Source organism: Neovison vison, chromosome 10 (assembly GCF_020171115.1).
Source record: "Neovison vison isolate M4711 chromosome 10, ASM_NN_V1, whole genome shotgun sequence".
Taxonomy (NCBI): domain Eukaryota; kingdom Metazoa; phylum Chordata; class Mammalia; order Carnivora; family Mustelidae; genus Neogale; species Neogale vison.
In genome coordinates this window covers 4,897,290-4,912,320 of record NC_058100.1, presented here as the reverse complement: position 1 = coordinate 4,912,320, position 15,031 = coordinate 4,897,290, and the positions used below count along the sequence as shown (strand labels likewise).

General features: G+C 49.2%; 1 protein-coding gene across 1 annotated transcript; it reads left to right on the top strand.

Moving 5' to 3' along the window:
* Nucleotides 1-5,953, top strand: PEX19 (peroxisomal biogenesis factor 19). Its single transcript, XM_044266681.1, has 8 exons — nt 1-88; nt 1,465-1,574; nt 1,990-2,155; nt 2,565-2,650; nt 3,316-3,477; nt 4,232-4,408; nt 4,628-4,672; nt 4,839-5,953. Exons 1-8 carry the CDS (start codon nt 19-21, stop codon nt 4,920-4,922), a joined length of 900 nt encoding a protein of 299 aa, XP_044122616.1. The 5' UTR covers nt 1-18; the 3' UTR covers nt 4,923-5,953.
* The last annotated feature ends 9,078 nt before the right edge of the window (nt 5,954-15,031 follow it).

Sequence of the window (15,031 nt, the reverse complement as noted above, 5' to 3'; positions counted from 1 at the left end):
CAAGCCGGAGAGAGCAAGATGGCCGCTGCCGAGGAGGACTGTGGTGCTGGGGCCGACGCCGACCGGGAATTGGAAGAGCTCCTGGAAAGTAAGAGCTCGTTATGGGAGAGGCCCGACGGGGGAGGTTGTAAGGACTCATTCGAGGGTAAACTGAACCTGAGATATTGGGGGCGGAGCGGGGGAGGCTCTCCAAAATGTTGGCCGGGGGCGGAGGGTCTGCCTGCGACTCCGAGGAAGATCTGCAGGTCACGCTCTGCTTCCTCCGCGGCGGGAGCTAGGGAGCCACCGTGGGCTCCTGAGCCTGTCAGACCGTTGGTCTCCGGGCCGGAGGGAAAGCGGTAGCGCACCGGCCGGCGTGTCACGGTCCGACCTGAGCTCCCCTTGCTCAAGATGAGCAGTTTCCTTCCCGCCAGCCGCAGCGTTCGGTCCGCGGTGGCCAGCGACCCCGACGCTCACCGACTGCTTGTTTGAAGTGTGGGCGAGCCCGTGGCGCGGCCTTCTGTGCGCTGTCCTCTCCTCACCCGTCTTCCGCCAGGCCTCTCACCTTTTCCTCAGCAGGCCCCATGCCGGTTCTTTGACCTGTCAGAGCTCAAGCCCACCCCCTTCTGCGGCCTTGGGGGCTGACCGTTCACCCTCCTCGGAGAGGCGGAAGGTTCTTTTCTTCCTTAGCCCTGACCTCCGCTGCTCTGTTGGCCGCTTGCCCACCGTGGGCCGTGCCCTCCCCCTGGGCCTGCAGGCAGTGTGGGGGTGGGAACTCGGGTTGTTGAGGGCAGAGGTGAGTATGTGTTGTCTCTTGCCCAGTCACAGACACGTGGGGAGGTGGAGGATGAGCAGAAGTGAGGAGTGGCAGGCGACCGTGCGGATTGGGGCACAGCTGCAGAGAGACGGGAGGGAGCTCTGGAAGCTTGGCCCGGGTGGGCTGAATCCCAGGATGAGGGAAGGGAGTTGAATGCTCTCCCCGGAGTAGAGCAGAGGGCGCGGTCCCTCAGTGGTTGCTAGTGCCCGACCCTTGGGAGGCTGAGTGGAGCATCATGTGGCTTCAGCTTTCTTGCCAAAAATTAATCCCCGGAGGGCTCCAGAGTGAGTTCGGGGGCGTATGGATGCCTGTGCTCTCTGCTCCAATTGGATATGTGTATGGGATTTCTGGGGAATCATTCCGTGTGGCAAGGAAGGCCCTGTGTGGAGGGAGGGGTCTTTGCAGAGCTTTTCACTGTCTCCCCCCAGCTTTGAGAGAGATGCCTCTTCCACCTTGAGGGATTTCTTCTCCTTTGATCACATAAATTGGGTAATGAGGAGGGAAGTGGGAGGCTTATTGAGGGGGGCCCAGGAGAGGGAGACAAAAAAAAAAAAAATTTAGGAAGGTTGGCACTTTGAAAGATTGTTCTTGTAACTACCCCTCCCTGACCCCAGCCTTGCATCCTTATCCATCCCCCAACACACACACTATGTCTCTTGTCTCTGAAGGTGCTCTTGATGATTTCGATAAGGCCAAACCCTCCCCAGCACCCCCTCCTACTACCACGGCCCCTGATGCTTCGGGGCCCCAGAAGAGATCGCCAGGAGACACTGCCAAAGTATAAATTCTGCCCTCTTAAGGGAGGGGGAGGTGATGGGCATGCATCTCTGAGCAGAGGTGGGACAGGCCCCTGTGGGTTGGAGTGGTCTGGGGGGAGGAGGCCCTGGCCTTACACCAATGAGTGCTCTTTCAGGCCTCAGTCCTGGTAAACAGGGACTTTTGAGGATGGACTGGTGGGATCTCGCGCAAGTTCTTTGGGAAAAAAAGTGGATTTAGATGGTTTGCGAATGCCACCCCATACTCTTTCCTCAGTGGCCAAAAGCCTTATTTCCTGTTCTCCTAAAGAGAGGTAGTTAGAATGTCCGGTGGAAGGGGGTAGGAGGGAAGCTCTGCATTTCCCAGAGCCACTGCCTGTGGCTTCTGTCAGAGGGTTGCCGAGTAAGACATGCCTTTTTGCCACCCCTTCCCTGCAGGATGCCCTCTTTGCCTCCCAAGAGAAGTTTTTCCAGGAACTGTTCGACAGCGAGCTGGCTTCCCAAGCCACTGCGGAATTCGAGAAGGCAATGAAGGAGCTGGCTGAGGAGGAGCCCCACCTGGTGGAGCAGTTCCAGAAGCTCTCAGAGGCTGCAGGGAGAGTGGGTGAGGAGGCGCCCCAGGGCTGGAACACTGGGAACAAACTTCTCTGGTCTTTGTTGCCCGAGAACGGGAGGACTCTCAGGAAAGCTGATAGGGCTATCACCACACTGGGGTGGGGCCAGGAGGTGGGAAGAGGGATGGCTACAGGGCTTCAAGAAAGGAATGAGGCTGGAAAGTCCTTGAAAAGATTGTTGAAAACCGACCACTTGAAAGGTCACGGTGTTGTGGTTGTCATCTTGGAGAACAGACCGACACAGGCACAGTTCTTGCAGACTGGTGAAAATGGCTGTGCAGGTGAACACAGAGGACTCAGAGATTTGGAGTGCTGGTGACCCACCAGCAAATGGTGCATATCGAGCTGGTAGGCAAACAATCAAAACCTGAAGCCCTTGTCTTTCTTCACCTTCCTTAGGCAGTGACGCAACCTCCCAACAAGAATTTACGTCTTGCCTAAAGGAGACACTAAGTGGACTCGCCAAAAATGCCACTGATCTCCAGGTGAGGGAAAGGGGTGGGGCTCACCAGGGATCTCTCACTCACAGAACAGCAAAGTCTCAAAAGACAGACCCTATCTCGTAGCAGGTGAAGTCTGTTCCTGCCACACTGTTTTGCTGCAGGCAAGTTTAAATAGTTCTTTCCCACCTGAGGGGGTGGTAAGCATCCCAAGAAGGCCGTATACAGATCTTCCTCAACTGATAAGTTGGAAATGTCCTAAGTTAGAAATGCATTTAATGCAGCTACTCTGCTGAACATCACAGCTTAGCCTCGCCTGCCTTAAACACGGTTAGAACACTTAAGTGAGCCTACAGTTGGGCAAAGTCCTCCACACAAAGCCCGTTTTCTAATATGGTATCGAGTATCTCGTGTAATTTATTGACTGCTGTGCCGAAAGTGAAAAGCAGTGGTTGTGGGGGGCGGGACGTCACCAATGCCACAGTTGCTGACCCTGGTGACGGTGTGGCTGCCTGGGAGCCGTGGCTGCTGCCCAGCATTACAGGAGAGTATCCTCTGCATATCACCAGCCTGGGAAAAGATCCAAATTCGAGATCTGAAGTATAGTTTCTACGGAATGTGCGTCCCTTTCACACCATCCTAATAAAGTTGAAAATGGTCCGCGGTCAGAGATCACCTGTATTGGCTCACCCCCTTCCTGTCCTTTCTAGAACTCAGGCATGTCAGAGGAGGAACTGACCAAGGCCATGGAAGGGCTGGGCATGGATGAAGGGGAGGGGGAGGGCAACATCCTCCCCATCATGCAAAGCATCATGCAGAACCTCCTGTCCAAGGACGTGCTGTACCCATCCCTGAAGGAGATTACTGAAAAGGTTTGTGAACTTGTATTTCTGCTTTTCTTCCTCCTTGTCCGTTGCGTCAGCCCCTGTGGGCTACTTTGTGTGCCTAGAACCTACAAAGCTAGAGAGTAACTCGAGGGCCCAAGCCATCCACTCCTTTCTCCTTTTTGTGTTTGGAGCGGGAGGGTGCCACACCGGAGATGTTGAAGGTGGAAGGAGCGGCCCTTCAGCTCTGGTTTCTGTGAACTGGTTTCCGACTGCTGTCCGACCAGCCCTTTCTTTTGCTGGTTTTGTGCTGTGCAGTTTAAGAGTAGTGAAAAGATGGTCCCTGCTGTCAGGGAGCTTACAGTTTCGCTCAAGAAACAAAATACAGGAGTAGAAGCCTTTCCGTGACTCAGTACGACGTGCGATCAAGTGTGGCGTGAGCCATGTAGGCCAGGAGTCAGCAGGCGAGGGCCTGGGTGCACCAAAGCCAACGCTAAGAGTGGTTCTTACAAGTTTAAAGTTGTAAAGTCAAAACAGAAGAAGGAGTCTGTGACAGAGCTTGCGCATGGCCCGTCAGGGCTAAACTAGGACTGTGTAGGCCTTGCCCGAGAAGTGCGCCGCCCTCGGTTGACCATCGCGCCGGCATAGCCGCTCGTCCGGCTGGAGTCCGCGCCGCTGCGGGACACTGAACTCGCTTCTTTAGATTTTATCTTCCTCCGTGTCCTCCCCTTCCCCTTCATATTTGATTTCCTTTCCTCTCCATTGCTCGTGAATTCTTCCCCACGCGCTCGTCTTCCCTTAGTTCCCAGAGTGGTTGCAGCGCCACCGGGAGTCTCTTCCTCCGGAGCAGTTTGAAAAATACCAGGAACAGCACAGCGTAATGGGCAAGATATGTGAGCAGTTTGAGGCCGAGAGCCCGACGGACAGCGAGGCCACTCAGAAGGCTCGTTTTGAGTTCGTGCTGGATCTCATGCAGCAGGTGAGGTCTCCTCTGCCGTCTGCCCACGGGTGCTGTCTGGGTGTCGGTGGAGGAGGGGTCTGGGAAGAACGCCACGCTGCCAGACGCAGACTCGGCACAAGAGAGGTCCCGAAGCCTGGTCCCCAGAAGATGGGACAGATACCACGGCTCAGATTCCTCTTTGGGTTGCTCTGTTGTTTTCTAGGATCTTCTGTTTCTCAAGTTCCTCTTATTTTCCAGCTACAGGATTTGGGCCATCCTCCAAAAGAACTGGCTGGGGAGATGGTGAGTATATCTTCTCCAAGATTTGAATCTGAGTCCCAGGTCTCTGGAATTCTGTAATCTTTAATGGTTTCACATGAGGCGATCACTGTGGCTCTGGGGGAGGCACCTTCGGAAGCGCTCACTTGAGGTAGGAGCAGTAATCGCTGGCCCTCCATCTCTTCTCCAGCCTCCTGGCCTCAACTTCGACCTGGATGCCCTCAATCTGTCGGGCCCACCAGGTGCCAATGGCGAACAGTGTCTGATCATGTGAATCACAGCACGTGTCTGTCACTGAGTCCCAGCCGTGGGGAGCATCTGGAGTCAGCAGAACCACTGGGAGCCGAGGCAGGAGAGCCGACTCCAAGAGCAGTCTGCCTGCTGCCCTGTGTCGTCCCAGCTGACTGGGACTGTGCCATACCAGCTGAGGCTTTTACTCGGTCTTTCTAGAAACATGGTCTATTGTGCAGGCCGTTTCTGGGGGCCCTGTCCATGCGGTTTCTGCTGCTAGCAAAGGCCCAGCTACCTTCCAGGTGAAGAAAGGCATCCCTCGTGGGGCATGTACTTTCTTACCTCCCAGATAATGTTATATATGGCCACACTGATGTTCACTTTTGCATTCAGGGTCTTCGTGCCTTGTCTCTACTCCTTCTGGGACCTGGGGAGCAGAGACAGAGTCCTGGGACTCTGTATTTCTCTAGTTCTTTTGGGCAGAGCCTTTGGGATTGATGGGGAGAAACTTAGCCTGGGCTGGGACTCGAGGTCTGTCACCATGTCCTCTTGCCTTCAGACAGACTGTTATGAACTCTGTGAAGGAAAAGGAGGTGGGGGGTTTTGCATCTAATCACAGTAGGGTTGAGAGAGAAGCCCTGGGATTCTCCTCTCTTTAGGTGCTGAGCCTTCAGCTCCCTGTTCCGGCCTGAGAACTCAAGTTGCTACCATGGTTCTTTGTACAGTGCTCTGTGAGCTGGGTGAAACCAGCCCTTGACCTTCCTCTGCCCCCTGCCTCTCATCTCTTCTCTTTTTAAACACTCGTTTATTCCAGCCTTCTCTGGAACCCAGGCTGTGACAAAGAAGGGCCATCTTATATCCCCTCCTCTGGGCCATCCACCACTCTGGTTGGAAAACATATGTAATTACAGTGTCAGGTCTAGGAAATGAATGACTGTTCTTCCCCAGATACGTTCTGGCTTATTTGAGACCTCTGATTTCTTTGAATCCTTTCCCTTAAGCAGGTGACTTGGGAACGGGAGTGGAGTGCAGCCCGGGTCCTTTTTCTTGACTAATAAATATTCTGATTGAGGAGTGTGGCCTGTTTTTCATTCAGGTCTTTCTCGGATCTTCCTCACCGTCTGTAAGCCGCAGTGAGGAGTGCTTGCAGACTAGTTCTGCGAGATCTCACCATGCTGGGTTCTACCGTCGCCCGCCTTCCCCAGCTCAGTCTGCGCCTCACTTGGCAAAGGAGACTGATGGGCCATCTTGCCTCATTCCCTCCCTCTGGGTGTTTCACTCTGGCAAGCCCATCAGTTGGTACTGTACCCTGACATTTGACATTCTTATTATTGTTAGTAATATATTGTTACCCTTTTCTTTTAAATTACAGTTTGTTTGGTTTTTTTGAGTTGACCTGGCACCTCTCCTTGCATCCATGGACCTTCGCTGCCAGGTATTGGTGGGCACTCTGGTCAGGCCAGCCGGCTGTCCCATTCAGCACTCAGAAGATGATGCACAGAGCAGGGATACATTGGGCATCTGAGTCAGTTGGTGCTCCTGCTGTGCCACTTCCCTTGGGTAAAGCTTTTTACCCCTTAAAAGTGATCCTGCATGTTCTGCGGTGTTGACAAGGAAGGAAGTGCTCTGAGGGCCTGAGGCTGTTTGGGAACTTCCAGCCACTGTTCCTCCCAGAGTGTGGAAGCACCCCAGTCTGAACCCAGGACTCCTCTCCTTTGGAGGAGGTGGGCACGGTGCAGGCAGACTTGTGATGGTGGTCACAGAGCCCGAAGGGCTAAAATCTGTCCATCTAGCCCCGGCCAGAACTGGACAAGGGTACAGAGGGGAAGGGAAGAACAGAGAGGCCCCAACCCTTGATCCGCATGCCTCCTGTACGTAGGGGTGGCTGGCTTTAACAGATTCTCACTCCTGCTGGCCTACTCTGGCCTTAACTCCAGGAGTCGAAACAGATGCCCTAGTCCAGTTCAGTTCTGTTCCCAGGCCAGGCCATTTGTTTTCATTTTGATTGAACATAAACAAATTGACCTCCAGTTGGTTACTGTCTGTTCCCAAAGCATTATTTGACTGATTCCGGGACTTGGGGAAGGACAGAGCAGTCCTTCTCAAGCTATCTTTGCTAAAGGGCCAGGCTTTCTGCTTTATAAATGCCCAGTCCTTTGTACCCTAAGATGTGTTTCCATGACAGCGGTGCAGTCCCCACAGTATGCTGCCCATCCCACGAGCTTCTGCACACCTGAACTGACCACAGCCCTTTCAGCAGAAGTCCACGGATCATGCACTGGGGTATCACAGCAATGTCAGAATGCTAAAAGGTGTCTAAACACTCTCAGTTACTAATTCATCATGTCGTGGACTAGTAAGAAAACTGTTCACGGACCGGTACAAGTCTTTGAACCACGTTGAGTAGCACAGCTAGGCCCTCCTAGCTGATGAAAAGACCTGTCTGATTAGCTCTGTCAGCCACCGGACAGTCTCGGTTCCTGTTCTCTCTCACGTGAGGATTGCCTCTTGTGAACTTGCTTCTTTGGCAAGGTGTGTCTCTGTAAGGATATTTATAGTATTTTTCTAGCCTTTTCTCTTGCTTAAAAATAACCATCACGGGTTTAGGTTCGAGCTCTATGAGGAGTTTTGATGCTGCTCTCAAACTTGAAAGGATTTAACGCTGCCCCTTTGTTCTAAAATACCGTATGTTAGATAATAAATTTATAGTTGTTTGGATGGTTTCATGAATTAAGAATTGAATTCCTATGGAATTTGTGATGAGGAGGATATTTTCCTGTGACTCTGGACCATCCTGGTGAGGCCCCAAGAGCACTCTGTTGAGATGGCTTTGGGGGACTTGGAGAAAACGATGGCCCACAGGAAATGACGTTGAGATGAGGGACCATATGAAAAATGATCAGAAGGCCTAGAGGAAGTGAATGTGTATTATACTGGAAGACCCACTGGCTGACCATGTTCCTCAGGAAGGCCTGAGGACAACTTTTTTTTATAAAGGAAGGGCACTAATGAATGGGTCACTGGTATCTTCGAGAAATTTAGATGTGGCTGTCTCTGTGGGTGGAGGCTGATGGAAGGGGATGTTTAAGAGCCGGTTTCCCCTGTAGCAGTGAGGAGGATAGGATCCTGGCACAGCCGAGGCCAAGTGGCAGCACTTAGACTCTCAGAAGCAGAGTGGAGAAGGGCAGCATGTGCAGAGTGGAGGTGGCTAATGACACATGGGTGGTCCCAGGGACCAGACGAATGGTCAGCCAAGGACGGCACTGGTTTATATTTAAGAGATCAAGAATCATTACCCAGAAGAAGGAGTCAGAAACTTCAGCGAAAAGTCAAAATTCCTTGCCCATTTTCTAGGCCTCAGACCATTCTCAGACTCGACCTGTCAACTGAAAGCTTCCCCGGTTAACTGTGTTGGGGGAAGACGACCTAATTTTTTACGTTGGAAAACAGGGATACTGGGTCAGAATTGACTCTTGACACCCAGTGACCTAAAGGACCACCACAGCGCTTCCCTCCCTACACTCATCCACTTTGCTATAGGGAGAAGTGGGCTCAGAGCCGAGTGTTCGCCCAAGTCGGCCTCACAGTGGGTCCCAAAACCCGCTTTATGGTCATTTTTTCAGTTTCCAAATGTATAATCAGAATGGACGTGTTTGGCAGTTGGCAGAAAGCCCCAGTCAAAGCCCCTGAAACTGTACCCCCACTTCTGCCAAGATAGAGAATAAGAAAATCGTCCTGCATTCTCGGGAGAACGGCAGTGATAGTTCAGTGCTTAGAAAGGTAGAAGAATACAGGGGGCGGGTTTCCTCCATTTCCTCCTAGGTTCTCCGGTCTGGCTCTTGCGAACACGGGGTTGCTGTGCCCTGCCGCGGACTCGAGCAGGCAGTTGTCCCTGCTGCAGGACGGCGTTGAGTGGTTTAGAGCCTCTGCCATGGGTATATGGTGATGAATACGTGCTTTCTGACCCTTCGCAGAAAGTTCGCTGACCCTGTAATGCCGTGAATATGGTTTGCGGTACCCATCAGAAGTATCAGAAGCAATTTGCATTCAGAAGCGATGGGCACCAGTGTATTTTCACAGTCTTGATCTAGGGCTCTTAATTCTCCTCCATTGTCACAGTGTAGTCCAAAGGGAGCTGGACATTCTACAGAATGTCACGCTCGTGTATGCTACTCAGGAAATAAGGGTATGCTAATCAGACCTGATGAAAAGACATTGTCAGGTATTTTGGATTCCTTGGTGAGACACTTTCCAGGGAGTGGAAGATAAATCCTGCAGAGCTTACAGGGTCCTACCACATTGAGTAAGTTTTTAGTAGGAGTCCCATGGTCTGCAGTGTGCAGGGACATTCTCTGTAAGGCAAAGGGTAAACTATTGCATCTTGTATCCTTTACTGCAGGAAAGAAGCCCAGTGCCGTGGTAGTCCTCTTCCAGTTTGGGAGGCCCCGTATTCTGTACTTGGGAATGCGAGAAAGGTCCCTGCAGCAGATCCAGGTGACGACACGAGCAGCGCTGCTGCGTCGGCCGTATGGCCTGGAAAATTCTGCAGTGCTAGAGGTGTCTGTGGTAGGGAAAGATGACGTGTGGATTCTAGGGCAATCCACAGTAGGAGAGTTCCAGCATAGTTCTCTAGGATTCTAGAGAAAGGCTGTGGCCTCTGCAGTAAAGAAAGTGTCATCATTCGAAAAGCATCGCCTAGCATACAGTTAGGCCCCGATAGAGACCCAGTCAGTGCCTGACCACAGAGGATCAAGTGACTGTGTGACCAGTTGCCCATAGAGCCCGCTGGTCACTGTGAGACCTGCCGGGTCATGAGATTGGGCGGATACATCAGCTGTCTGTCTTACAGCGGAAGTGGTGCACTTGGGAAGAAGCCCAAACACACTTGGGCACAAGTAAGTTGAAATGAACAAGGGTCCCCAGGCCTCCGTTTACCTGTGTCTGTTGGGGCTAGCTTTGTCCTAGCTCATGCCTGTGGCAATGTCAGGATTCCCACAACCCTTTGTCCAGGTCCGGTCGGTGGATGAGTTGGTTTGATATGTTAAGTCAAGACAAATAGGGACCATTGCTTCTCAGCTGCCCCATCTAGAGTGGTCCTGAAAGTCCATGATGAGAAATTCTCAACCAGTAGTTCTTTTTTTTTTTTTTTTAAGATTTTATTTATTTATTTGACAGACAAGAGATCACAAGTAGGCAGAGAGGCAGGCAGAGACAGAGAGGAAGAAGCAGGCTCCCCGTTGAGCAGAGAGCCTGATGCGGGGCTCGATCCCAGAACCCTGGGATCATGACCTGAGCCTCTGGCAGAGGCTTTAACACACTGAGCCACCCAGGTGCCCCTCAACCAGTAGTTCTTCAGGCAGTGTAGCTGATCACTTTGTGTGGAAAGAGAAGTGGCCTGAGGCTAGGGTATAGGTGAACTCTCACAGCCAGTGGGCTGGTTGGTCAGGAGCCCAGAAGGTGCAAGGTAAGAAAATGCAGGAGAAGGTCTGGTGAAGAGCGTTTGAGTGGGTCTGTGAGACCGGGACTTGTTACAGTATTCACCAGAAAAGTGTTGACTAATAACCGCATGAATAGGACGCTTTGGTCAGGAGCCTCACCTCGCGGGGTTCTTGCACAGGGTGCTCGCGAGAAGAATCACCTTGCCGGAGAGATGGATACACCACTTATTAGCACTGGACTCCTCTCCTACCCATGGCTGACCTAGCTGTTTTTAAATACCTAACGGTCAGCTACAAAGCAGTGCTGATCCCCTAGTTCAGTACCACTGCTCAAGAAGAGCCCGCCACCTGGTGGCAACAGTTCGATGCTGGAAAAGTCACACCCAACAGCTTCCTCTGATCACATATTTTCACTGTGCTTATCCTGCTGAAAGTGCCTTAGCTAGTACTACCATCCAAAGACTCAGAGACTTTTGATCTACTGGTGTGGGATCCTGTATAATAATGCCTTGGAACAAGGGACCCATTTAATGACAAAGCAGGTGCAGCAATAGGGACATGGCAGTAGGGATACTCTTCCTATCAAATACCTTTCCATCCAGAAGCTTCTGACCCAGTAGAGCTTTGGGATGGTCTTTGGAAGGTACGTTGGTGGTGCCAGCAAGAATGCAGTGCTGTCCTTTACGATACAGTATAAACCTACATGACCATAATAGGGTGCTTCATCCTCAGCCCTTAGGTAGAATCCAAGAGTTCTGGGCCAAGGGTAGAAACAGAAGTGACCCTGTTCAGCATCACTCCCAGTGATCTACTTGAGAAATTTTATGTCCTCTCCCAGCAACTTTAAATTCTGTGGGTCTGGAGGTCCTGGTTTTGGCGGCAGGCTGGGGTGGGGTGGGAGAGCCTTCAATTAGGCTCAACATAAGAATCTCAATAAACTTAAAAATATGTCTTCTTCTGGTCACTTGGAGCTCCTAATGCTTGCAGACTATCAAGCAAAGAAGTTCCCATACTGCCTGGGAGGTAGGACTGCTGCTAATAGGACATGGAGAGGAAGATGCACATATGATCCTTGAGATCTCTCTTGGTCCTCCTCTACTCAGTTCTAACTGTAAATGAGGAAGTAAACAATTACATCCTGATAAGGGCATGATCTCTAGGGCCTCAGAACCCTCAGGGCTGAGGGTCTGGTTTACTCTTGGATAAGCCATCTAGACTAATGGAAGTGCCAGTTAATGAGGAGGTGAATCTAGAATGGGTACTAGAGAAGGGAGACAATACCACTTACAGCTTAGGGACCCTTCTTGTACATGTCCCCCAAAATTGTGATTAACTTGAACACTGGAGAAACTGCCTGGATAGAAGGAACGTGTACAAAGCATGTGGATCTGAGCAATGCTAGATAGAAGTGGATTGAAGTAAGCATTATTGGTACCCTGTCGAGATCTTCTTTACTAGGAAGTAGAAGTCTTGGCTGCAAATAGCTCACAGCTGCATCCTTTTGGGAATTGCCCTCTGTGCCAATGGAGCCACTTCTGGAAATTACTGGAAGGTTATTGCCTCCAAGGGACAAGATCACAGACAATGGTACGATGCCATTTTCTGCAAAGAAGGCAGCTGGGATTCTGATAGAGATTGCATTATCAGTGATAACATGTAATTGGTAATTGTGTTATCAGCAAATGATTCTTCCCCCTTTCCTCAGGGTGGGGCAGATGTGCCATATATGTGCCAAAGAGTTCCCAGTGGAGGGTAAACTTAGGAACACCTATCTTTACCTAACTCCCCCCCCCATCCTGTCTTGCTTTCCTCACTCTGTTACAGGTTTTACTTGAGAGCACTCCCTCAATAAACCATTTGCACAGAATCCCTTCTTGAGCTCTGCTTCTAGGGCATCCAGGCCCAAGACAGTACAGTGGTGTCAACTAAGAGATAAGAATAGGAGAGGTTCTGAGTTTGACAGAGGTGGAGGAAAGGTGAGTTCACTTTGGGAAAGTTAAACTACCAGTGGTTGGAAGAGAAGGGAACCTCCCCAACATGACAAAGGGCATCTAAGAAAAATCTACAGCTAACAGTATACTTAATGATGAAAGTCTGGGTACTTTTCCCCTAAAATCAGGAATAACAGAAGGATATCAGCTGTCACTGCTTCTAGTCAACATTGTGCTGGAGGTTCTGGCCAGGAAACTTAGGCAAGAAAAAGAAATAAAAGGCACCGAGATTGGAAAGGAAGAAATAAAGCCGTATTTGCAGATGGCATGATCTTGTATAGGAAATTCTAAGGACATAAGATCAGTTTACAAAAACCCATTGTACTTCTATCCGTTTGCAATGAGTAATCCAAAAATGAAGTTAAGAAAACAATCCTGTTCACAATAACATAAAAAGAATACTTGGGGGAAAAGAGTACTTAGGAGCAAATTTAACAAAAGAAGTGCAAACCAATACTGTGAAACATACAAAACGTTGTTGAAACAAGGGAGATCTAAATAAATGGAGAGGTATCTCATGTTCATGGAGCAGAATACTTAACATCATCAAGACGGCGCACTCCCAAATGATCTAAACACTCAGTGCTGTCCCTATCAGAGTCCCAGCCGACTTCTTTGTGGGAATTGACTAGGTAATCTAAAAATCACATGAAATTGTGGTGGACTCAGAAGAAGACAGTCCTGAAAAAGAAGGAGGACTCATACTTCTGGATTTCAAAACTTACTACAAAGCACTGGTAATCAACACAGTGTGCCGTTGGCACAAGGATAGACACATACTGATGGACTAGAACGAAGAGTCCAGAAATAAACACACATCTGTGGTCAGCCGATTTTTGACAAGGGTGCCAAAACCATCCAGAGGGAAAAGAACAGTTTTTTCAACAGTGGTGCTGGGACAACTGGCTAGCTACATCCAAAAGAACTGAGCCTAATCCTTACCTCACATTAGATAAAATTAAAATAGGTCAAAGACCTAAAGGTAGTAACCCAAACAGTAAAGCTCTTAGAAAAAAACAGGGTTAAAACTGTTATAACTTTGGGCTTAGCTAGGGATTCTTCTTAGATAAGGAACCAAAAGCATGACGAACAGAAGAAAAAAGATAAATTAGACTTAATCAAAACTAGAAAGCTTTGCGCTTCAAAAGACACCATCAAAAATGAAAACCCACAGAATGGAAGAGAATATTTGTAAATCATACACGTGATAGGGACTTGGATCTAGAATATATTTTTTTATTTGACAGAGAGAGCACAAGTAGGCAGAGAGGCAGGCGGTGGGGGAAGGGGAAGCAAGCTCCCTGCTGAGCAGAGAGCCCAATGCCGATGCCAGGCTCCATCCCAGGATCCTGAGATCATGACCTGAGCTGAAGGCAGAGGCTTAACCCACTAAGCCACCCAGGCACCCTAGAATATATATTCTTGAAACTCAGAAATAGACAATTTAAAAATGGGCAAAGGATCTGATTAAACATTTCTTCAGAGAAGATGAAAATGTCTATAAACATGAAAGATACATGACATTGTTAGTCATCAGGGAAGTGCAAACCAAAATCACAGTGAGATACCACTTCCCGTCTGCTAGGATGGCTGGAAATAAAAAGTCAAATAATCAAATACTGGCCAGGATGGGTAGAAACTAGAACCTTCATACACTGCTGGTGTGAATGTGAAATGGTACAACTGCTTTGAAAAACAGTTTCTCAAATGATTAAGCTTAGAATTAGCCATGTGACCCAGAAATTCCACTCCCAGATGTATATCTGAGAGAAATGAAGTATGTGTCCACACAGAAACTTGAACATGAATTTTTATAGCAGCATTCTTCATAATAGTCTTAAGAAACAACCAAACTGTCCATCAGCAGATGAAGGGATACACGAGATGTGGAATATTCATACAATGGAACAATATTTGGTTATAAAAAGCAATGAAATACTGATACATGATACAACATGGATGAACTTTGAAGACCTGCTAAGTGAAAGAAACCAATCACACACAAAAATGTAGGATTTCATTTATATGGAAGTCCAGAAAAGGGAAATTCATAGACACAAAGTACTTAATGGTTTCTTAGGGCTGGAGGGGGATGGGAAGACAGGGGATAATAGCACAGGGTCTGGATTTCTTTTTGAGAGGATAAGAATGGTGGAAAACTGTGATGGTTGCACATATCTGTGAATGTGCTAAAAGCTGTTCAAATGGCACCCTTCAAATGGGTGAATTGTATGTGAATTTCATTCTAATAAAGCGTTTTGTTTTTTTTTTTTAATGCCATTGGCTATCAAATATGTGATTCTAAAGCTTGAAGGAGAAGCCTGGATTGGCAGTAAAGGCTTTGGGATCTGGATGGTAGTTTAAACTGTGAGAATGCATAAAATCACTTTGGAAGTATGTGTGGAGTGAAGAGGAGGAGAAGCTCATGGAACAAACTGTCAAGAGATATAAACGAACTGTGACATACATGTTATAGAAGTCTGTGAGATTGAGTTTTTAGAAGGGGTCAAGGATCATCACAACCTCAAACGCAATAGAAAAGCCCAAAATAAGATTTGGTGGTAAGAGCAATGGTGTCCATCAAAGCATAGTAACCGGGTCCCAGTAACCATAGCTCCATTAAAATCACTCTTGTTGGCAGCCTTAACTCAGTGTTTCCCAGTCCAGTGGTCAGTTTCCAGTCATCCTAACCTCAAACTCTTCAACAAGAATGACAGTTGATA

Bases quoted from the DNA above. Each gene is read 5' to 3' on its own strand.
- PEX19 (XM_044266681.1), top strand. From the start codon at position 19: ATGGCCGCTGCCGAGGAGGACTGTGGTGCTGGGGCCGACGCCGACCGG. The intron at 1,575-1,989 runs GTATAAATTCTG...CCTTCCCTGCAG, and splicing joins CGCCAGGAGACACTGCCAAA to GATGCCCTCTTTGCCTCCCA. The intron at 2,651-3,315 runs GTGAGGGAAAGG...TGTCCTTTCTAG, and splicing joins AAAATGCCACTGATCTCCAG to AACTCAGGCATGTCAGAGGA.